Source organism: Myotis nattereri (assembly GCF_964212035.1).
Source record: "Myotis nattereri genome assembly, chromosome: 7".
NCBI lineage: Eukaryota > Metazoa > Chordata > Mammalia > Chiroptera > Vespertilionidae > Myotis > Myotis nattereri.
Genome location: NC_138082.1, coordinates 76,904,600 through 76,929,916, shown reverse-complemented (window position 1 = coordinate 76,929,916; position 25,317 = coordinate 76,904,600). Strand labels below are relative to the sequence as shown.

At 43.3% G+C, this 25,317-nt stretch overlaps 1 protein-coding gene and 1 long non-coding RNA gene across 2 annotated transcripts in view; one reads left to right on the top strand and one right to left on the bottom strand.

Moving 5' to 3' along the window:
* Positions 1-25,317, bottom strand: part of ZRANB3 (zinc finger RANBP2-type containing 3) — a 235,950-nt gene that overhangs the window by 27,369 nt on the left and 183,264 nt on the right. The window contains exons 11-13 of the mRNA XM_081096348.1: positions 24,254-24,433; positions 23,350-23,502; positions 3,159-3,546 (exon numbers count right to left, since the gene is read on the bottom strand). Of these exons, the coding sequence (XP_080952474.1) occupies positions 3,159-3,546; positions 23,350-23,502; positions 24,254-24,433 (721 nt within the window). The remainder of the gene's footprint in view (positions 1-3,158; positions 3,547-23,349; positions 23,503-24,253; positions 24,434-25,317) is intronic.
* LOC308522788 lies at positions 127-11,669 on the top strand. Its single transcript, XR_013996257.1, has 4 exons — positions 127-215; positions 2,422-2,596; positions 9,032-9,092; positions 11,057-11,669. It is a non-coding gene; the product is annotated as an uncharacterized lncRNA (long non-coding RNA).

The following is a 25,317-nucleotide window of genomic DNA, read 5'->3' as shown; positions in this document are numbered from 1 at the left end:
CACATCTAATCTAATAATAGAGGAATATGCAAATTTGTCTGTTACAGCATCACGACCGGATCAGCAGGCTGCATCCCCGCCCTCTGCTCAGGCAGCTGCAAGGCCTGGGATAGGATAGGATACGATAGGTGGGGATAAGAAAGAAGAGGGAGAGGAAGGCAGGCCTGCATGCACACAGGCCAAGAGGAGAAACAGAATACAGAAAGGGAACAGAGGTAAGAAAGAGATGCAGGAATGAAAAAGGGAAGGAAACTGCATGAGGAAGCGGGTGATGACCGCTGGGGGGTGAGGGAGGAGGAGGCGGAGCAGGTGCACCTGGCAAGGGGCGGGGCACAGGTGGTGTGGAGCAGGGAGCCCGGCCCAGACACAGGAGGAGGGCGGTGGTGGCCATTGGCAGGGAGGCGCCCACGGGTCTGGGACAGAGTGGAGGATGGTCCAAGGCCTTCTGGGTGGAGGTGCTCCTACTTCGTGGCAGCAGTGCCCAGCTGCCCAGGCCTCAGCCACTTTTGCTGGGCCCAGCATCCCAGGCAGGGAATGGGAGCAGGACAGCAGCAGGGAGGCTGGGTATGGGGGGCGGGCAGCGAACACCTGGCTGGGGCTGAGCCCTGGGCTGGGGGTTAATGCCCCTCCCCCACAACAGAAGCTTTAAGAAGGGAAGGAGGGAGGGAAGAACTTTATAAAGGAGTCAGTAGAGAGCAGAGTTAAAGAAGGAAAGAGGATATGTGAGTGATCTATAGGAGCTATAATGAAAATCAAGTATAGTTGTGTACTGGGGACAGATTTTAAAAGTAGGAGTCAGAAAAGAAAAAAGATAAATGATAGTGAATAATTAGGCAGGTAGATAGATATTAAAACAGTAGAGGTAAGTAAAGAAGAATGTGGATGAGAGAGAAAGGGGGAGGGAAGAAAAGTTTTAAAGGGGAGCCGGTAGAGCTTAAAAGGAGAATGGGAAGAAGGAAGAAATGAATGAGGGAGCAAAGCAGGTCCGAGGGAGGAAGTGAAGAAAAAAATTAAGGTGGGAAGGAAGGAAAAGGGGAGGGAGGGAGGGATAAAGATTAAGGAAAGAAGGAACGTGGGGAGGGAGGGTAGGAGAAAGATGGGAAGAAGGATGATGGAACAGAATTAGGAAATAAGGAGGAAAGAAAAGTTTATAAATGATAAGTCAGTAGGAAAAAGTGTTACATAAAGGAGAGAGAAAAACTGTGTGAGAGGGAGAAGCCAATAAGGAAGTCAACTGCAATTGTGTGTGTGAAGGGAATAAGATTTTAAAAAAAAGTTAATAGGGGCGACCAGGCTGGCAGGGGAGGGCAGTTACGGGGATCAGGCAGGCAGAGTGGTTAGGGCAGGCAGGCAGGTGAGCAGTTAGGAGCCAGAGGTCCCAGATTGCAACTGGCAGTTGGACATCCCCCGAGGGCTCCCAGATTGGAGAGGGTGCAGGTCGGGCTGAGGGACGCCTCCTCCCCCCACTGGTGCATGAATTTCGTGCACTGGGCCTCTAGTTGACAAATATTAGTGCTCACTAGTATACTGTACCAAATCTCACCTAATGTGCTAGAATCTGCATTAGCAACCTCTACAGGAATGTAATATCCTAAGACGGCTCCTTTGATTTTTGGATTCCACCATACCCTCAAAGTGTTACATGGCAGGCAAGGACTTAAAAATTTAGATGGATTAGAAATAATTCTGTGGTTCAATACTTTTGGGGTATATCCAAATTAAGATTGGAAATCACTATGCCAAATTACAGTAACATAAGCCTAATAACTTTTACATACAGTAATATCATTGTTATGTAGAATATATGTTTCTCTTTGAACAGATAGTTGCTTGTTCACAAAAGATATTTTGTTTTTGTTTGGATTGCTTGGTAGTTTGCTTATTAAATCATGGGTCTAGAAACATTCATTGTTGCTCTTGGTATCATCACAAAGAGAAATCAGAACTATAAAACCCTATTAAATTATAATTTTTGTTGCTAAATCGCTCAACTTACATACTTAATGTGAACTGACATTACTTTGTAGTCACAAGATACTTTATTTTTATTGCCTGTAGCAGTTGGAAATTGAATGAGGTAATGCAAATTGTGAGAGAGATGATATGGGATAAGCTTGTGGTTCCAATTTAGTTCACAGACAACAGGTGTCCACATTACAAATATAACCACCCAGATGGCAGCCTTGTCAGTTTGGGTAGGAACACCCAGAATTGAAAAAGGAAAAGACCCAGCTACTGATTACACTTTCTCTCAAATCAAAGCTAAGACAGAGGGAAGCATGGCAGGCAAGAAGGACCTGCAGTTTCAGCTTCAACTTAGCTGTGTCTTTGTTAATGTTACTACTCTGAAGAATTCACATATGATGGAAAAGTAGATGTGAACAATTATTACACTTGATGAAACAAAATGACTTCTTCCAGGTTCCAAAACTGTCAACTTGGCATTTGAGTTACCATAAAAAATGACCTCTCACCCAGGAGAACTGGCAACAAAGGCATCCGAGTGATCTTTTTCTTCAGACAACCAGGTATGAATAATCATTCCAAAAGCAAAGCATCAGGAATGTCATCTCATGCTATGAAAACATACTCTGAGGTATGTTTATGATGTCTACTTTTAAAATAGCATGCTTTAAAAAAGAATAAACTCATAAAACATATCAAATCGGTTCTTTAAAAAGATCTAGAGAGGAATTTCTATGATTGTCATGCAAGAAACATGGCCCAGTGTATATTTTACTAGACAAAGAAGCGACATTGGGTTATTTTGTTATTTGAATAAAAATAATCTATAATTTCTGTAAAATCAAGTATTATCCTCTGAGTAAAGAAAACAGCAGGTCTATGACTATAAGGCATATTTGCTGCCATAGCAACAGAGCTTCTATTCCTTCCCACTGAATTCACATCCTGCTGGCATTAATAAGAAATGTCCATTTGTGCCAAATTAATGCCAGGCCACAGACGCTGGGGGTCCACATTCTTGACGGAGCCAGGAGCTTTCCACATTCCACAAGGGGATACATTCACTTCGCATGTGCAGCTGTTCCTCCAGCTTAAAGCTGAAGGCAGTGCCGAGCCACACTGCCCTATGAAGCAGCCGTGGTCTCAAAACACCCCTACCTGGAACACACCCCTGTCGGGGCCCGTGTACTCACCAGCGCTGCCGTGAGGATTCCCACACACTTCACAGTAAGGCAGCAATGCGTTGTTGATGTAGGTGCAGAAACCACAATGCCAGTCCCCGTGGGGAGGGGCCGGGGCGGTGGCCTGGGCTAGAGCTGTGGTTTTCCGGGGCCAGGCCGGCTGCACCTGTGGGGGGCTGCCGCGGTCATCGGGGGTGACTGACTTCTGTCTTTTAGCTTCAGGTTCAAAACTGTTTTCAAAATCAGTGGTATCTCTTGTAGGTATTTTTCCAGGGCCTAGTGGCACTACAGTATTTTTCTCGTGGAATAGCTTTGAGTCATCACCGGAGGTCACTGAGTTCCTTTTTTTAGGTTTTGGTAAAAAGAAGGATCGGATATCGTGCTGTTTTTCTTTTTCAAACTGGGAAAAACAAACAGTTATCAACTTAACAAGCAATCTGGCATGTGCTTCCCAACGAAACAGCTGGACAACCTGCTTTCAGGAGCCCTGTCTTTTCTTTTTTGAGTACCTTGTTGGGAATGATTCCTGTTTTGCTGGGACTCTTCATATATGTGTAGATGCAGAATACCATTCACACATCCATACACTCCCTGCGTGTGACTTATTTTATTTTAGCATTTACAACGTGCCAAGCACTTCCCATCTATTCACTCATGTGATCCTCACGCCTGCTGTGTGAGGCAGGTACTATGAGTCTTCCCATATTCCAGAGGAGGACACCCAGCTTTGGAGAGGTTAGGTGAATGGGCGACAGGACTTATGTAATTAAAATGTACTTCATAAACTATGGGTTCCACATGCAAAGCAGGGAAAGAGGTGCTGTGTGTTTAAATATTTCAGGCCAATCAAGAACCTAGAGAAATGTATTTCACCCAAACCATAAACACAATGTTCATAAAAAATATGTTTTTCATATTAAACTGTTTTTCTTGACCAAGGAGAATTAGCACAGCTACTTTAACAGACACATTTTAATGATTATCTTGTTTTCTTTTCTAACAACAGCGACATCTCACGTTTTTTATCTCTTTTTCAATGTGTAAATCGCAAAATGGTTAAAATTGCAAATTTTATGATTATAACACACACACACACACACACATATGTATTCATACTTTTTTAAAAATTTCAATCCCCTTCCCCTAACCCCCCCCAAAAAAATGGAAGGTAGGAAGGTTTAGGCTGTGTCCGTATTAGTGAAATTAAAACAGATATTATAGGAAAAAAGTTCCTCCCCCAATAATGTACTACTTTTAGTTTATGAGGCTGGTATTTACTAGTATACATTTTCACATACTATAAAATAATTGTCTAATTACTTGTGGAAATTATAGATTTTAGATAAAAATATAAAAATGAAATAATTAATGATGAGACAAATTTTTTAAAACAACGCACAAAGGAAATTATAAGAAAAGGATGGAGAAAAGCAGAGAAATTAGCAGACTTAATAGAGTTTGGGGTCTAAAAAAGAAATGAGGGAACAAAGATAAAAAAAATTAAAGAAAATGTTCTACCCATATAATAGGACTGCAAAGAGGCCTCGCAGGATTTTGAAAATATTAGCAAATGTTCAGCAAACATGAACAGATTCGATCAGCTATTGCTAGTGAAGCGATGAGGATTTTAAGGTGGAGGTCAGCTCTCCGAGTCTCTGCATGTCTGGAAGTAGCTGGTTTTGTCCTAACCCTTAGTCAGTAGTTTCACTGGGCAAACGATTCTTAAATGTTTAAAGACATCCCTTTACTTTTTCCAACATTCGATGAGGGTAAGGCTGTTCCCTTATAGATGAAAGCTTTTTGCTTGTTTTAGACGCTTTCCGGGCTTTTTATCCCCGGTGTTCTACCATTTCAATGGTCTGCACTTACTCATCCATATCTGTTTCTTTTTTTTTTTTTGTACCTGAATTATAGTGGTTTTTATTTATTTTTTATTGATTAAGGTATTACCAATGTGTCCTTATCCCCACATTATCCCCCATCCCCCCCACTCATGCCCTCACCCCCCTGTTGTTTGTGTCCATGGGTTAGGCCTATATGCATGCATACAAGTCCTTTGGTTGACCTCTCCCCCTTACCCCCACCCTCCTCTACCTTCCCTCTGAGGTTTGACGGTCTGATCAATGCTTCTCTGTCTCTGGATCTGTTTCTGTTCATCAGTTTATGTTGTTCATTATATTCCATAAATGAGTGAGGTCATGTGGTGTTTATCTTTCTCTGGCTGGCTTATTTCACTTAGCATAATGCTCTCCAGTTCCATCTACATGCCTTCTGCTCAGCACTCGGGATTCCTCAGTTTTGAACAGTATTATCTTTAGCTCTTGGACATTTCCATTGTTCTTTGATAATTTCTTCCATTCCTTCTCTTTTCTGGAATTCCTGTTAGCAAAACTTAGGGCCGAGACATCTATATCTTTTATTCTAATATTTCCCTTTTTTGGTGTTTTTACTTTCTCAACTCTTGGAGTTTTCCTGTATATGTATGTGTGTGTGTATATATATAAAGTCCTCACCCAAGGATGTTTTGATTGATTTTTGAGGGGGGGGGGGAAAGAGAGAGAGAGAACACATCAGTTGGTTGCCTTCTGTACATGCCCCCAAAACCCTTGACCTTTTGGTATACAGGACGATGCTCCAACCCACTGAGGCACCCTGTCAGGGCAGAGGTTTCCTCTATTTTATCTTTCGAACCTTCTAGAGAATTTTTTATTTTGGCAGTAATATTTTTAATTTCTAAAAGTTCCTTCTTCTTCCCTGTTCCTTTTTCATGTTATTGATTTTACTCATATTGGCAATATTATTTCAAACCTGAGGCTACTAAGTGGAGTTTCTAAAAAGTTATCCTTAGGATAAATTTTTGTATTATTTTGTTCACTTTTTTAGCTACAGATTTTCTTCTTAAATGTCCAATGACCTTTGTTGTCCCTCCCTACATAAGAATGAAGGAATAGAAGGGTTGCCTGGGAACTCAGGACACAGGGGCTTATCACCAGAAGGTCTGATAGGACACAGTGATTGAATGGGAGGGATGAGGTAGATGGAAGGGCCCAGAGTGATCCGAGCCTCCTCGTTTATGATGTGTAACACTGCAGTGATGACATTCTCAGTTACTGTAATAGGGAACACAGAAAGAAACGGGGTTCATTAGAAGGCACAAAGAGAAAAGGAAATAAGCCCACTTTTTGACATGTGTAGGGACTGGGGGCACTGGGGTATGGCGTGTGGGGAGGGGGAAGTGTCAGGAAACAGGTCTGGAAGAGCCAGCTGGGTTTACCCATCCGGGAACACTGGCATAGAGAGGTCGCTAACGTCACAGGACTGGATGTCACCACACGTGGAGGGGGCAGGAAGTGAGGAAAGGGGAAAGGGGAAAGCCACAGAGAGAAAGCGGAGGAGCAGCATGAAGGCTGGAATGAGGAAGAGATACCGAGAAGAAAACAGAAAGGGAACAGTAAAAAAGGTAGGAAATCAGGAGAGCAGTGGCTTTAGTGTATGCGTACTCTGGTTTTCCATTCATTCTACTAAGTGCTTAGTGGGTGCTTTCAATCAGAAAACCTCAAGTCCTTCAGCTCTGGGAAATTTTTTTATAGTTTTTTTCTTCCTCTATGTCCTCTGTTTGTAATTCCTATTAGGCAAAAAGCTTCGGACTGATCATATGATTTTCTTCACCTTTTCTCACATTTTACCATTTCTATTTGTTCTACTCTGTGTGATTTCCTTATTTTCCTTTCCATCCTTGCTGAATTAGTCCTTCCTAAGATACAGGTTCAATTTCTAAGAGCGTTTCCTTGTTCTCTGATTTTTCCCTCCTTGCTCTTGTTTCATAGGTACAAGACATTCTTTTTCTTCTCTGTGAATATCAATGGCAGTTGTGGTGTTTTTTAAAGTTTCCTTCAGCTCATTGCATTGTCGGTTTCTTTTCTACCCCTTTCTGGGCTCACATGCTTGTTTTGGTTTCTGTTTCATCTGAGTGGCTTCCTTTCACACCCAGTAGCCCTGCTGTCCATTCATATTGAAAAATAAGACACTAAAATGCTACTGTTGGACGTTCCATGTGGGAAACTTCACTGGGGTCAGCAGTGACTGCCTGGGGATCCCATTCAGTCTCCACTGTTGCTTCTTAGTCCAGTCAGTTTCTCCAGAAAGGGGTCCTCCAGGCCCCTGCCCGGAGGATGCAGTGCTGGCTACCAGGGACCCAGGAATCGATCAGAGAGTGCTATGTCTGCAGCCATACCACCTCGAACGTCCCCATATCATCTGATCTTGGGAGCTGAGCGGGGTTGGGCCTGGTTAGTACTTGGATGGGAGAAGATGGGTACCAAGCACTTCACCAATATTAAGGAGTCTTTCACCTAACGTGCTTGTTTTCAATATACTGCCTTAACCCCTCCCTCAACTGGTTCTCTTCCTAGATATAATTTTAAAGACGTTTTTAAAGAAGAGCAAATAAAACAGCTAAATAAATAAATATGAAATACCAAAAAAACAAACAAAATCTCTCTCTATATAAAAGCCTAAGCAACCATTACGACCAGTAGCTTGATGCGCACTGACAACCTGGGGGCAGACGCTCAACATAGAAGGTGCCCCCTGGTGGTCAGTGTGCTCCCACAGCCAACCTTCCAAGGCCAGACAACCTCCTGCGGTCCCTCCCCCTAGACTCAGCGAGACAGCCCCCATCAGCTGAGGGGTCTGATCACCGGCCACGCTGAGGGACACCACCTGTGCATGAATTCGTGCACTGGGCCTCTAGTATACAATAATAGGCTATTGTTACTTATACTGAATAATGTTTAAATAAAAACAAAACTTTTGTCTCATTCTACATTTTAAATAATTTGTTTCTATAAAAACATTTTAATTTCTCCATCTCTCCACTAAAAGATAAAATGAAACAAAACTGTTTCAGATTTGTTTTTAAAAAATCAACCCTCTCTCCAATAACACAAAACAAAATCCAAGAAGATTCTCAGGGCCTTAAAATATCAGCTTTTATAGTTGATCTCTTCAATTAAGCTATTTAACTTATTTTTAAAAGAACTTTTTTACTAGTTAAGTACTGACTAATTTTGAAAATTAGCATTTGAAAAATTCTCATTCTCTGCTAGAGGCCGGTTGAAAGTCAAGGTTAGCAGTGACTGGGGGTGATCAGAAATTGAAGTCGCCCCCCTGCGCTGCTCAGGTGTACTCAGAGCGCCTGGGAGCAATCAGTATAGGTGCTATTTTGAAACTACAGCCACTTGGGTAATTATAAATTGAGGCTGTAGCATGTAAATTTCAGAAAAGGAGTGGGTAGGCAGAAAGGGAGTCATTTTATATCATCTCAGGAAACCAAGGATACACAGGACATAATTTTAGAAAAAAGGAAAGGATGAGATTAATCTGTAACAATGACTTCAGCTAATGTTATGGTGGCTAAATTAGACAATGATGAATGTAGTTACAGAGAGTGAATGTTACAAGTTAGGGCTCTGGCCATGGGGCTGCCAGAAGCTGTGAGGCATAAGAGAATAAAAACTTCTTCCGAGATCCTCAGTTATAATGAACAACATAAACTGATGAACAAAAACAGATCCAGAGACGGAGAAGCATCAATCAGATGCTCAAACCTCAGAGGGAACGTAGGGGAGGGTGGGGTAAGGGGGAGAGGTCAACCAAAGGACTTGTATGCATGCATATAAGCCTAACCAATGGACACAGACACCAGGGGGCTGAGGGCATAAATAGGGAGGTGGGGGGGGGGGGCAATGGGGGATAAGAACACATACGTAATACCTTAATCAAGAAAGAAACATAAATAAATAAATAAATAAATAAATAAATAAATAAATAAATAAAATAAAAAGAAACTGATCCATATCACCAGTTCTGTTTTCTGATCGTAGCCTCTGAGCAGGAAGCTGGCTGACGAGGTTTCTTCGACACTGAGCTATGACTGAGAAACAGGTGAGAAAATCTCTGACACGTCCTGGTGAGAACTGTCCATGTTGGATGGGAACAAGAAGAGTCACAGGTTTACTGAAGACAAGTTCTCAATTTGAGATTCATGGGCCTCTCACTAGACCTTGAACAGCCTTCAGTGAGCCCGAGAAAGCCCGGGATTGACTAGAAAAGGTTGTATTGTATGTGCATTTTCAGAGAGCAGTTCTTTGTTCTCTCCATAGTCTCAAAGGGATTCAGGCCCCAACAGAGGTTAAAAGCCACTGGATTATGCCCGGCTGGTGTGGTTCAGTGGTTGAGCACTGACCTATGAACCAAATGGTCACAGTTTGATTCCCAGTCAGGGCACATACCCAGGTTGCAGGCTCAATCCCCGGTAGGGGGCATTTAGGAGGCAGCCAATCAATGATTCTCTCTCCTCATTGATGTTTCTCTCTCTCGCCCTCTCCCTTCCTCTCTGAAATCAATTATATATATATATATATATATCCCCACTGGATTAGAATAAAATGCCTGAAGATGCACACATGGTTCAAGTAGCTCCATTTCTTTCCTTAATTTTCTAGAGATAACGAGAGATTGAATGATCATATGTGAATGTACACATGGGCGGTGAACTCTTTTTAAGAGAACAAATGCATACATTCTCTTAAATAATGAGGATCCCTCTAGCTGATCTCAAATAATTAAAAAAGACCACCTGAATAATGCCAAGACACAGTAACTTCCGTGCAGGCGTGAAAGATGCTCACTTAGCTCACCTGCCTATCACTGTAACTGGGCTCTGAACAGCCTCCCTTAAGAGCCAATGACAGGGGAGTGCTCATGCGTCCCAAAGGGAAACCGTTGATGAGGTGAGTAGAAGAAAGTGCCTGGGCTGCAATGGCGAGGGGACTCAGGAGACATTACTGTGCTGGCAGGACTCAAAGGTGTCACGTACGTCAGCCTAAAACAAAACCCTCTCCTGGATGACAGGAGGCCCCCTCCAGGGACAGGTCACCAACAGCTCCTCCTGGAGAGTCCACTGGGGACATGTCTGGTTAATACAAGAAGGAAGTGACCTCGAGCAAGATTTGTAGGCACAGATACTAAACATGAACGCAAAATTCCTATATCTGTTAAGCTGCTTCTAATAGCTTTTCTTTTAAAATTTAAATGAATTTTTAAAAAGTGATCATGGATCCACTGAAGACTGCATCTCAGAAAAAAGTTTTAAAAAAATAACTGTAAACAGAACACTCCCCAAATAAACATGTTTTTCAGAAATATTAGGTTTCACAATAACATGACCCCCTGCAGGAGCAAGCTCTCTCGGTCTCGCCACAACACTGATGGTTACATAGTCAGCACCCTCACTGCGGCGGCAGGTCGACATTCAAAAATTACTGACTTATTAATATTACAGCACTTCTCAGTGGTAAAGAAAAGCAGGAACACAGGAAGTCAAAATATTTTTATGGCCTAGGAAAGCTTTGTTACTTAATAGCAAGAGCAAGCTAAAAAGTCTTTCTTTTATAACTACCTTCTTGTCTCAATAAGAGACATTATAGTAACAAATTATTCACAAATGTCCTAACTCATCATGACTGTCCTTGTAAAGAAAAAACGATTTTAAGTGACCCTTTAATGTGATAAGTAAGAAACTTACATGTAGGTGTTTCTAAATAGGAGGAGTGATCTGAGTTTACAGTAATTTTTATCCAAAGGCTTTGGGGAAATATAGTTAAGTCAACACACCCGTATCATAAGCAATGTGGAAAATGGAAGGACATATTCCTCTCTTCAGTTATATTGCTGACACCCAGTAATTGTGTTTCTGTCTTTTGTCCAATTGTTTTTGAAAAACAAAAGAAAAAATACTGCTTTTGGTGAGAAGTGCTGGGCATAAAAACTGCAAAATGCTTAATGTGACAAAGTGCACGCTTTTCTCTGAAAGGTGCAGGGACTAATACATCTGCTCTGTTTTACAGCGTGGTAAACCACTGGTCTTCAGAGACAAAGCCCCTGGCCACGATGATCAGATTAAGTCAGCTGCTAGAACCGAAGGAGAGGAAAAGAAAATCTAGTAAAACTCATAAAAAAGCAATAAAACACTTCAAAGCCTGGTGCGAGTCCAGCTCAGCACACACCGCCAGCAGAGACGCTGAGGGCGGGCTGACCAGACTGATCCCAGGACAGCTCTGGTAGAAACCGTCACTGCCTTGTGTCAGTCGTCTCACCACAACACTGATGATCCTAAAAGAATTGACGGAACTGCTGTGTTACGAACGAGGGACCTCGACATGTGCTGGTTCCTGAACGGCTGATGACTGATGACTGGGGCTGGCCCTAAGACAAGGGCCTTCTCTACCATTTATGATCAAGTCAGGGGACATAGAGTGACAAACGTCGTCTCATCATCAAATGGAAAATACATTTTTGAATTCTCCTAAAAATAATGACTGAATTTTTCAGACTTTGCAAAACGTTCATTCCCATGTAGTTAAAACTGTGACAGTGATCAACTCTTAGGCACAAGTTTTTCTCTGTGGGCAAAGAGAAAACAAAACAAACAAAATAAAACGCTCTGGTTTAAAAAAGGGTAAAAATGAACAATGTTATTACTTATTTCTAAAGATGACATCAAGAGCAGTGCAGGCAAATGTCTTTGGGGGTGGCTCTCTTCCAAGGACAATTAGAATTTACAGCAAAACGTTACCTAATATCATGCACAGAGCGCGGGAATGGGACGCGGGGTAAGTCGTTCAGAGCCCACGGGCCACAGTCTCTCCCTAAGGTCTAGGCCTGACGTCCATATGCCTCTTGGACGTCCGCTGGGTGCTTCAGAGGCTCCTCACACTCAAGGTCGCACATGGACTCCTCACGCCACCTGTAAGCCAGCTCCTCTCCTGCCCTCGGTCTCCTGGCTCCACTGCTTACCCGGTGAGCCCTGAAGGCTCTGCTATGGATCCTCCCGCTGTAGACTGAACTGGGTCACTTCCTACCACTCCAGCTGGCCCTCCCCTCACCTGCCTACATGCCTCTGCTCGTGGCTGTTTCAATCCCCTCTCCCTTCCTGAACACGATGCTATTAACCAGGGTGCCACACAGGCCTCCCTGTATTGATTCTACCCCTGGTGGGCGTGAAATTTTTCTCTTTCACTCTATTACCGCTGCCACTGTTAGGAGTTCAGGATGTTTAGTACCCCAAATCCCATTTGGGAATCCCTGACAAGGACACTTCTATTTAGTAATAACCTTACCAGTAAGAAAGAACTGGCTTTATCAATAGACCCGTGTACCTGAGAGCACCACAGTAAAATTTCAGTACAAGGTGTATTACAAAAACCATCTGAAGGCCACAGTGAGACTTCCCGCCATTCCCCCCACATCCAGCAGTGGAGAAGGCTGTGGGGCCGGACAGGGCCAGTGGACACACAGGTGCGGAGGACAGGAGCCCATTAGCTTTGAACTTTTGAACTGTGGCCCAACCAAGTTCTCAGGCTCTGAAAAATCAGACCAACAGCTCCTCCTCCAGGGGCAGGGCAGAAAGCCGCGAGGGAGCGGCTGGTCTGGAACTGGATGGGAGGGAGGCAGGAAAAGAATCGGTTCCCCAAGTACCACTGCCTCCAAGAACCTGTCTCCTCTTAGGATTCATTTCCTACACTGCCCCTTTTGAAAACGGAAATCTGACCACGACACTCATCTGCTTAAAGGCCTCTGATGAGCCCTGGCCGGTGTGGCTCAGTTGGTTGGGTGTCATCCTATGGGCTGAGAAATTGCTGGTTAGATTCCTAGTCAGGGCACATGCCTGGGTTGTGGGCTTGATCCCTAGGAGGGAGCATGCAGGAGGCAGCCAACCCATGATTCTCTCCTCTCCCTTTCTCACTCTTCCTCTAAAAATCAATGAACTATTCTTAAAAAAAAAAAAAAAAAAAATCAGTGGGGAAAAAAAATAAAAACCTCTAATGACCCTGCTGTTACCGGGATAATGTCCAACTGCCGGGCACGGCCCGTGTGGCTTCCCCTGACTGCAGTTTCCGGCTTCCTCTCCTGTGACTCCCTCCCCGTGTGCCCTCTGCCCGCACGTTCACAAGGAATAGCGTTCCCAGAAACACTGACGTCTGTTCATGTCACGGTGCTTTTGGGGCTCCCCCTGCCTGAGCTAGAACCCCTCTCTGAGCTCATCCTCAGAATCCACTTCCGAAGGAAAACTTCCCACTGCCCTGGGCAGCCATTTGTTCCGTCCTGTGTGCCCAGGGCCCGCCTCACATATCTGTTCTCACATCTGTCACATTACATAAAATGACGTGCCTACAATACTCTCTCTCAATTGGAGGAAGCTCCAAAGGAAAGCTAGCAGTTTCCCTTACCTTGGCACCTAGCATACATCCTTTTACAAATAAGAGCTCCAATGAGATAGTTTAATTATAAAATTCACGCCTTTAAAGTGTCCATTCAAGTGATTTTTTTTAGCATATTCAGAATTAGGCAACTATCACAACTGTTTAATTAGAAAACATTTTCATCACCCTCACAAAGAAACCCCTTGCCACTGAAGCAGCCAGTCCCTCCCCGCGGCCCCCAAGGCCTGTCTCCCACTACTCTACTCTTTCTCTGTGGGTCTGCCTATAGCGCTAATTCATATAAACAGAACCAGACAATATGGGGCCTTTCACTTGCATAATGATTTCAGAGGTTCCTCTATACTGTAGCCATGTGCCAGTACCTTGTTTCTTTTCATGGCCGAGTAATAGTCCATCATGTGGATATACAGCACTATTCTTTCATCAATTGATGAACATTTGAACTGGTCTAACTTTTTGGCTATTATGAATCATGCTGCTATGATATTCAAGTACAAGCTTTTGTGTGAACATTTTTTAATTTCACTGGAAGTGGAACTGCTATGTTTACTAGTTTAAGGAACTGCTAGATTGTTTTTCAAAATGGTTGCATTTTACATTCCTACCAGTAATGGATGGGTGCTCCAATTTCTCTACATTTTTGCCAACACTTACTGTCTGACTTTTTAATTTTTGTCATCTTTCTGGGTGTGAAGTGGTATCTTGCTGTGGTTTTGATTTGCATTTCACATAATCTTAATAAATATTTATATATAAACATCCTATCTAATAAAAGAGAAGCATGGTAATTAGCGTACGACCGCTACCCTTCCCATTGGATAATCAGGGCGATATGCAAATTAACTGCCAGCCAAGATGGCGGCCGGCAGCCAGGCAGCTTAAAGCGAACATGAGGCTTGCTTGCTTCAGTGACAGAGGACCCCAACGTTCCCCGCCTGCTGCTGCCGGCCTCTGAGCTGCAACTCTAAGCAACTATGTTACAAATATAGAAGCTAAACAAAACCCCAGAAACCTGCTTTAGTCGCCTGGCTTCAGCCAGCAGGATCGCAAGATTGTTTCAAATACAGAAGGTAAACAAAGGACAGAAACCTGCTTTCAGCAGCGGAGGCCTAAGAGCTGGAGCCTCAGACCTAAAACTGGCCCAGAATAAAAAAAAGAAAAAAAGGAGCAGTTGGGAGCTTCAGTCACCCGCCAGCCTGAAAACAGTCCTCAGCCCCTCACCCAGACTGGCCAGGCACCCCAGTAGGGACCCCCACCCTGAAGGGTGTGTGACCAGCTGCAAACAGCCATCATCCCCTCACCCAGGCTGGCCAGGCACCCCAGTGGGGACCCCCACCCTGATCCAGGACACCCTTCAGGGCAAACCAGCCGGCCCCACCCGTGCACCAGGCCTCTATCCTATATAGTAAAAGGGTTATATGCCTCCCGGCAACGGGATCAGTGTGACAGGGGGCAGTGCCCAAATGCCCTGATCGCCCTGCAGCTCTGTGTGTGACAGGGGGCGGGGCCACAACCTCCCTATCCGCCCTGCTCTGCTTGTGACAGGGGAAGGTGCCCCAACCCCCTGATCAGCCCTGCTCTGTGCCTGATAGGGGGGAGCTCCCCAACCCCCTGATTGCCCTGCGGCTCTGTGTGTGACAGGGTGCGGTGACCCTCCACGGGCCCTGCTCTGTGTGTGACGGGGTAGAGCCATAACCTCCCCATCGGCCCTGCCCTGAATGTGACAGTGGTGGTGCCCCAACCCCCTGATCGGCCCTGCTCTGTGTGTGATAGCGGGCAACGCCCCAACCACCCGCCACGGGCCCTGCTCTGTGTGTGACGGGGTAGAGCCATAACCTCCCCATCGGCCCTGCCCTGAGTGTGACAGGGTGCGGCGCCCCAACCCCCTGATTGGCCCTGCTCTGTGTGTGACAGGGGGCAGTGCCCCAACTCCCCTATCGGCCCTACTCTGTGAGTGACAGGGGGGAGCTCCCCAACCCCCTGATCGACCTTGCTCTGTGAGTGACAGGGTATGGAGCCCCAACCCCCCTGATGGGCCCTGCTCTGTGAGTGACAGGGGGCAGCGCCCCAACCCCCTGATTGGCCCTGCTCTGTGCGTGACAGGGGATGGTGCCGCAACCTCCCCATCGACCCTGCCTTGAGTGTGACAGGGGGCAGTCCCCCAACCCCCCAATCAGCCCTACCCTGAGCGTGACTGAGGGTGGCATCGCAACCTCCCAATCCGCCCTGCTCTGTGCATGACAGGGGGCAGCGCCCCAGCTCCCCAATCAGCCCTGCTCTGAGCCCGACCAGGGGCTGCACCTAGGGATTGGGCCTGCCCTCTGCCACCCGGGAGCAGGCCTAAGCCAGCAGGTCGTTATCTCCTGAGGGGTCCCAGACTGCGAGAGGGCACAGGCCGGGCTGAGGGAACCCCCCACCCCAGTGCACAAATTTTTGTGCACCGGATTTCTAGTTTTATATATAATGAATTATCTTTGAATGTATTATGTGTAGTACACATTCCATATACACTGGCTAAGCCAAAATGAAGTGTTTCATGTCCTATGCATTCCACAAGTAATCGAGGGTCTACAGTACAATGGTTCTAATGCCTCTAGTATAGTTTGGCAAGGAAATGAAAGTAGAGTTTAGAGCAGAGAGGCATGGGCTCAATCCCAGCTCTGCACATACTGACTGTGGCAGCCAACTTAACCTTTCTGAGCATTAGTGGGACGTGTTAACAGTATCTGCCTCATGGTGTAGCACTGTGACTGCATGGAATAACCACTCGGTTAATTATTATGATTACAACTACCTGTTAATTATTATTACGGAGTGACTTGAAGTCACAGAGGCAAACAAGACAACTGCCTAGTAATAGCACTTTGTGATGTAAGTGATGACAGAGATATCTGAATGTCTCCATGACAATGAGGCTGCCTCTGATTCTTATCATTAGGCTATTATGCAGACTAGTTAATAACGTTTACAGAGTGGTTTGAATTCTAAAATACATATTAAATAAATATCAAATGTGAGGTGTGTTCGCTTCAAGAAACCAGGCCTTTAGCATATTCAGAAACAAGAGGCTTGGATGAGACAAATTCAGACTTCACCAATGCCACAGTTTCTGCGTCAACTTACTTCCTGCTGTTACCATTTTTTCAATGAGACATGATGTGGGAAACAAGGCTATTATTTCTTATATATTTGTGACAGATTCTTATTTGTACTTTTTAGCCCACAAGAAAACAAATATTTCACACAATGTTGGAATTTAATAAATATGCAGTTTATGAATTTTGAGGGCATACTTTGAAATTTCACAGTTGTGCTGGAGAGCTCTCCTTTCCAGCTACATACACTATTTTTGCAGCAAACCAGCAACCATCCCATGTTCTTTTTTCTTAATATATATTTCTATATTGATTTCAGAGAAGAAGGGAGGGGGAAAGAGAGACAGAAACATCAATGATGAGAGAAAATCACTGATCAGCTGCCTCCTGCACGCCCCTCATTGGGGACCGAGCCCACAACCCGGGCATGTGCCCTTGACCGGAATCGAACCCGGAATCTTTCAGTCCGCAGGCTGATGCTCTCGCCACTGAGCCAAACCAGCCAGGGCAGCCATCCACTGTTCCCAATGCCAATGTGGTGTCTGAAAGGTAAATCTGCTTTGGGTGAAGGATGCCCTAGAAGGCCCGGCGGACAAAGGCCAGGGACTGGAGCTTGGTCATGACAGAAAGGGCAGTGCTATGAGCCAGGGCAGAGACATGAGCCCTGGGGAGGTAAGGAAGGCCAGACAGCCAGGAAGAGGCCAATGATAGAGGAAACCTGGGAGACACTGAGCTAAGAGCCACTAAGTGAAGACAACTGGCAAGGAGCGCAGAGAGTGCAGGAGTGGGGACTTGGGAGCTATCTGGAAATCTGCTCCCATGTGGAAGAGAACTGCTGTCTGAAGGACCAGAGGGAAGCAGCTCTGGCTCACTGAGATCTGAGAAAGAGAAATCAGGCAGAAGGAAGACTTGTCCTCAGCAGGAGCTGGACTTGCTAAATCAGTCCTTTATTTTGCTCAACGGTGAATCACTTATGCACCAAGCTTCTCTTTGGATACTTTATTATACTATGGAGTATAAGTTATATACTTAGAAAGGACCTTGGAAGCCATCTAGTGATCTAGGAACACAATGGCTGAATAAATGATGATGCTGATTACCCATTAAGGGCCAAAAGAGGATGGAAAGGTCCCTGAAGAGGGCAGGAGAAGGGCCCAGTTTACCACAGCTATAGCTAAAGGAAGGAATATCCCTCAGATGATGGTGGCAAAAATGAAGCAGCCTTCAATTATTTGGAAATGACAACATGGACTAATAGAGTCCACATTTCTCTCTTTCCATCTGGAGACAACCTACTTTATCATTCAGTGAAAGCCAATGTAGGAAAATGAAAGCATCTCAAAGCCAAAAGAGAATTAGAAGCCGTGTGCATTCAGACGAGAAGAAATGAACGAGCTTGAGAAAACAGACCCGGGCTGAGGCAGCGACCCTGGTGGAAGGACAACTCCTGAGGAGACAGCCACCTGGGCTGCGCAAAGGTGCCCTTCCCCGTGGTCCTGGGATGTTCGCTCTCGTCTGAGTTGGACTTAAATTCGAGTTTCATTTGGGTTAACAAATAATGTCTTAAAAATGTAAATCTCTCTAGGATGGGTGAAGAATTGTGACTCATACACTTGTGTGGATTAATGCCATGCAGGTGATTATTTAAATGTTTAACAGCAGCTATAGTAGGGGCGGTGACCAGTATTGGGTCAAAGCAGAGCCCGAGGGGCCCCGTGCTGCCGGGTCACAGAGGTCCCTGAGACCCCGTGGTGAGGTGAGGGCCCACACACAGGAGGGGCCTGAGGAAGTGGCTAGTTACCAACCATCACCCAAATATTTGATATTTAACAACCAGCCCACTTCTGGTATATGCTGGTAGAACACCATCCTGATTCCACAGATCTTTTCATCCTAATAGCTGGGTTATGTAACAGAAAGAGGATTCTGATGAAGAGAGGAGGGAGATAGAGATGATACCATTCTGAAGGGCAGTGAACACCAGGGGAGAAAGAATGCAGGAAATATAAAGATGAGTAGAAAAATTCTATCCACAAAAATTTTCTCTCCTTTCCCTCCTCCTCTTCTTCCTAACCACAGGCCTCTTGTCCCCTGGGCCCCTCATCATACTAAAGTTAGGCTCTAGGTCAGTTCCCTGAAGACCAATCTGTCACACCGACCGTATTTATTGGTTTTCCGAAAATCACTCATAGACTTCACAGTCTTTTGAATGTGTTGGGCTGGCAGGGGTAAGAAGACTGGGAGCTGGGAACCCGGGGGACTCGAGCCTCCTGGCTCTCTTCCTGCCCCGGTTTATCCTCTTTGCCCTTCAGGCTCACCCTCTGCTCCTGGTCTTCTCCCGGGGAGCTCCTCTCCCTCCCCTTCTCCAGGGCTGAGGCGGAGCTGAGCGGTGCGCTAACACACGCAGTCTGTCCTTCGCAGGGAAAGGCCCCTGTTCTCTGCCCCAGCTCCGACCTCCTGCCGCAGCCTTGGAGCGCTGGAGCGGAGATAAAACTAACATTCCTTAAAATGCTGACACCGCCAAAACAGTCACAAGCTGTTCAAAGCCATCTAATTAGAACTGTTACAAACTTTCCAGTTAAACACGTGTTTGTTTGTTTTTTAATGACAATTGACAAATTTAGTTAATTTGGCAAAGCTTAATTAACAAAAGTAGAAATAGCCTAAAATGCCAAATGTAGGAAAAAATTTTAGAAGGATCAGACAGAAATCCGTATAAATAGAAAAATTCCCATAGGAAATGCTGATTTTGGCAACATTCAGAAGAAAAATATGTTTGTCAGTAGACTAAATTTTTTTAGGACCTTTCAACAAATTGAACATTTCTTAAAAATGCATGAAGCGGGAGGATGTAAAGAGAAGTGCTATGTGGCATTCCCACCTAAAGTCATTCAAGCACATTTCACATGCGGGCCCGAAAAACCAAACAAATATAAAGCAAGACAAATGGCCTGTTATAAGGTTCCGATTCACACACACCCTCCCTTATCCACGGGGACACGTTCCAAGATGCCCAGTGGATGCCTGGAACCGAGGACAGCGACAAGCCCTCTACGCACTATGATTTTCTACACACACCTTTTCACGTAAAGGAAGCACTTTCTGGCTCCTCTTTGGCATATCTGAATGGCTGGCATCGCTGCTCTTGTGCTCTGGGGCCATTATTAGGTAAAATAAGGGTGACTTGAACACAAGCGCTGCAATACTGGGACAGCCAATCTGATAATCCTGACGGCTACAGAGTAACTAACGGGCGGGGCATATACAACGTGGAGACAAAGGGATGATTGATGTCCTGGTGGACTGGAGCCGAATGGCAGGGGATTTCTCCGCTACTCAGAACGGTGGCACAACTTAACACTTAGGAAGTGTCTACTTTTGCAATTTTCCATTTAATGCTTTTGGACAACTCTTGACCATGGGTAACTGAAACAGTGGAAAGCAAGCCTGCAGGTATGTGGGCAGAACGCTCTACGATACCACATGTGCATAAAGCCGGGCACTGGAAAACCTGTGCGAGGGAACAGTAACCTATGAGAGACAAGCACCTAACTCAGGAAAGCAAGCTTCCGTCAGGGTGACTGGGTATCTTCAACTGTATACAAAGATATATATTTATCTTCGGATACACATGAACTCAATAAACATGTAATATGTGTGTTAAATGTCAAATTCTTTTTTTTTTTTTTCAGCCATTTTTTTTTTTTTTTTTATTGCTTAAAGTATTACAAAGGGTATTACATATGTGTCCATTTTATCACCCCGCCCTAGACAGTCCCCTAGCCTCCCCTATCCCCCAGTGTCTTATGTCCATTGGTTATGCTTATATGCATGCATACAAGTCCTTTAGTTGATCTCTTACCCCCCTACCTCCTGCCCCCCAACCCTCCCCTGCCTTCCTGCTGCAGTTTGACAATCTGTTTGAGGCTGCTCTGCCTCTGTATCTATTATTGTTCAAAAGTTTATAATGGTCTCTATTATCCATGAATGAGTGAGATCATGTGGTATTTTTCCTTCATTGACTGGCTTATTTCACTTAGCATAATGCTCTCCAGTTCCATCCATGACGTTGCAAATGGTAAGAGTTCCTTCCTTTTTACAGCAGCATAGTATTCCATCGTGTAGATGTACCAAAGTTTTCTAATCCATTCATCTACTGATGGGCACTTAGGCTGTTTCCAGATCTTAGCTATGGTGAATTGTGCTGCTATGAACATAGGGGTGCATATATCCTTTCTGATTGGTGTTTCTGGTTTCTTGGGATATATTCCTAGAAGTGGGATCACAGGGTCAAATGGGAGTTCCATTTTCAGTTTTTTAAGGAAACTCCATACTGTCTTCCATAGTGGCTGCACCAGTCTGCATTCCCACCAGCAGTGCACAAGTGATCCTTTTTCTCCACATCCTCTCCAGCACTTGTCGTTTGTTGATTTGTTGATGATAGCCAGTCTGACAGGTGTGAGATGATACCTCATTGTTGTTTTGATTTGCATCTCTCGGATGATTAGTGACTTTGAGCATGTTTTCATATGTCTCTTGGCTTTCTGAATGTCCTCTTTTGAAAGGTGTCTATTTAGGTCCTTTGCCCACTTTTTGATTGGATTGTTTATCTTCCTTTTGTTGAGTTGTATGAGTTCCCTATAAATTTTGGAGATTAGGCCCTTATCAGATATGACATTGGCAAATATGTTTTCCCACACAGTGGGTTTTCTTGTTGTTTTGTTGATGGTTTCTTTTGCTGTGCAGAAGCTTTTTATTTTGATGAAGTCCCATTTGTTTATTTTCTCTTTAGTTTCAAGTGCCCTAGGAGCTGTGTCAGTGAAGAAATTGCTTCGGCATATGTCTGAGATTTTGTTGCCTTTGGATTCTTCTAGAATTTTTATGGTTTCCTGTCGTACATTTAAGTCCTTTATCCATTTTGAGTTTATTTTTGTGTATGGTGTAAGTTGGTGGTCTAGTTTCATTTTCTTGCATATATCTGTCCAATTTTCCCAACACCATTTATTGAAGAGACTATCTTGGCTCCATTGTATGTTCTTGCCTCCTTTGTCAAATATTAATTGAGCATATTGGTTCGGGCCGATTTCTGGGCTCTCTATTCTATTCCATTGATCTATATGCCTATTCTTGTGCCAGTACCAGGCAGTTTTGAGAACAGTGGCTTTGTAATACAACTTGATATCTGGTATTGAGATCCCACCTACTTTGTTCTTTTTCAGGATTGCTGCAGCTATTCGGGGTCTTTTTTTATTCCAGATGAATTTTTGGAGAGTTCGTTCTAGATCTCTGAAGTATGCCGTTGGTATTTTAATGGGAAGTGCGTTGAATTTATAGATTGCTTTGGGTAGTATGGACATTTTAATGATGTTGATTCTACCAATCCAGGAACACGGTATGTTCTTCCATCTGTTTATGTCTTCCTCTATATCTTTTTTCAACGTCCTGTAGTTTTCTGAGTAGAGGTCTTTTACCTCTTTAGTTAAGTTGATTCCTAGGTAGCTTAATTTTTTTGGTGCAATGGTAAACGGGATTGCTTTTATAATCTCTCTTTCTGAAAGTTCACTACTGGTGTATAGAAATGCCTCAGATTTCTTGGGGTTAATTTTGTATCCTGCTACATTGCCAAATTCATGTATTAAGTCTAGTAGCTTTTGGATGGAGTCTCTGGGGTTTTGTATGTATAATATCATGTCGTCTGCAAATAAGGACTAAATGTCAAATTCTTAATACTTGTCATAGAAATGAACTTTAAACATATTTCAATAATTAGGATATTTTAGAGAAAGGACAACTACAAATAATAGTTATATTTTTATAGTTTGAATTATATATTTTTTCAATACTTAGAATACCTGGTTTTTAATTGACCAAAATATAATGTAATAAACACTACTAAAAGGAGTTGTTTAATTAAAAAAAATTCTTACAGTCCTAGCTGGTTTGGCTCAGTAGATAAAGCATCAACCTGAGGATCAAAGGGTCCCAGGTTCAATTCCGGTCAAAGGCATATGCCTGAGTTGCGGGCTCGATCCCCAGAGGGGAGCGTGCAGGAGGCAACCAATCAATGATTCTCCCTCATCATTGATGTTTCTATTTCTCTCTCTCTCTCCCTTACTCTATGAAATTAATTTAAAAAAATACATATCTTTATATCTATGTGTGTGTGTATAAATATATATACATATATATATATAAAATTCTTATATAAAGGATTCTTTTTTTTTTTTTTTTAGCAACATTTGACAGAATGGCATTCTAGCATCCTAGAAAAAAAACCTAATCCTGCAAATAAGATACATAAAAATATTATGTTTTTATGGAACTAAGCTTTATATTAAATTTTTAAATTTGCACTTTGAAAAAACATGTATAGATTTTAATTTTACTCTTATAATTTCTGATCAATTCTTCCAAAAATTAAAATTAAACTCCTATAATTCTCATACCATATTGCCCCCAAAGGGGTCTGTAAATTGCTTATGTTACATTTTTGTGGCAAATTTAATACATCTTTCCCAACCCTCAGGGTCATAAAGATAGCCTCCTGTATTTTCCTCTGAAGTTGGATTCTACTTAACTTGTTTTTCTAAGGAACTGAACAGTGAGGCACTGATATTAACTGTTGGAAGATACAAGCCATGGCTGCAGCCTCCTTCCATCTGTTATTTTTTGGTTCTAATCTAAGCAATTTTTCAGCTTTATGTGGAGGCTAGCTTTCAATAGCACAAATAACTGAAGATTGCTATTTAAAACAATATACAATAAAGTTATAGTTTCAGGATATTAAAAAATAGAAAAGGATAAGTCATATAATCGTCTTACATGAGTGAACAAAACTTCATCCCTGAGCTCCTCCGAACTCTCATTGGGAGTCCAAGCTTCAGCAAACTGCAGGAAATCCCATTTTTCCTTCTCCCCTTCCTCAGCCTGAAGTCGCTCCTTCCTACCGTTCAATGTGCTCCCGGTGACCTGCGCCTGTAGGAGGGAGAAGCAGTGACCTTCGTAACATTCGCCTCACTGCTGATATTTGCTAAGCAATATCTTGATTTTGCATTTGAATCGCAATCCATTAAAGAAAATCATATTGCTTCAACATATCATGTGCTGTAGTCATATAATTATTCAAAATCACAACCAAATTACTAGGTTTCACTAGACAAATTATCCTATTGGCTTTTCTCATAAAAACTTTTATTTTAATATTTATAAACTTTTGAACCTACATATGAATGGCCATTTTGAATATCTATACTCAGTGCTTGAAAACTATCTTTAGTCAAATCCTTTCTATAAACATTCCGCAAGATTGGGATAAGAGACAGCTCAGGGGACAGAGCAAGCAATGACCTTCCTATCTTTTCTAGAGTCTGGGTGCAGGGTGTCCTCTATCCAATATTAGCTCTGGATTCAAGAATCCTTCAGAGAAAGGGTTTATTCTTTACTTACGAAAAAGACTTGGTGCTTGAAAGCATTATGGTTCCTTGCTAGCTATCCCTCTCCTCTAGCCTCTAAAGTGGTAGAAGGGCGTGAATACAATAGGAATACACGTAAATTCATGCCTGTCTCTATTACAAAGGATAGCAGGTACGGTACTACCTTTTCTATTATCATCAGTATCTTGGTGTACTTAGGTATCCTTTGCCTGAAAACACTAAAACGCATCCTCTTCACTCATGTAGACTATGGGTAACCGTAAGCGGGAACCTGGTTTAAACTCAAGCCTTACCTTGCGATTCAACATTCCCCACATGAGGGTGTCCAGAGTCCCATTTGCAATGAGGTAGTGAATATTCACAGAACTGCACTGGCCAATTCGGTGAGCACGGTCTTCTGCTTGCTTTATGTGCCCAGGGTCCCAGTACAACTCAGCAAATACAACGTGAGTGGCAGCAGTAAATGTCAAACCCTTAGCAAAATAAAGTGAAGAAACCAAGATGTAACTAAACTGAGAATATAAAATAGAGTCATGTGTAATAGTCTTTTGAACATATTAAATGGAGAAGAGAACGCGGAAGACTTAAAAACAGATCAGTTTTCATACTAAGCCAAATTAAGAAAATATAATTCATGAAAGGCAGATGAAGACTGCTTACTGCAAGACAGCCAGGTGAACTACAAAACACACATTCAAAATGTATTTCCATATTTCAAAAGTCAGCTTGGTGGACACACACACACAGAATTACTTTATCGTCTGATGAGTAATGGATTCACATTACCACTGTAAAATCTAATAAAATACATTATAAATGAGAAGATAATTTCTAACACATGGTATCCATAGCAACTAGGAGAAAGAAATGACATCCTCTGTTCATTTAATTCATACTGCTGTTCTATAAAGCAAGAAAATCATGGCTCCAGTCGTACTGTTCTCTTCCTGTGACATTTCTTATGTTACATTCCAAAGGCTCTGAAGTCTACTAGCTTGTATCTCAATATATATAACACCATTTCATTTTTTATGCAATTGCACTTTACATCAGTTTGAAATAGTGCAACATTAAAACTATTAACTGTCTTGTTTTATAGATAATACGTGACATAAACAAATCTCCTCAAACTAAAAGTGAGTTAAAAATGCATGATGTTAGAGTTGGCAGGCTGCGTGAACTGCGACCCCTGCTTATGCTACTGCCACAGGCGGGTGGTCGACAGAAACCCCGGCCGTCCTTTGAGAGTGATATCCAATCCATGCCGATGCTCACATGCACTGGAGCTTGGAGGGAGGGACGCTTATGACTGCTGTATTGTTATTTTGACATGTGATTTTAACTTAAACTATTTTTA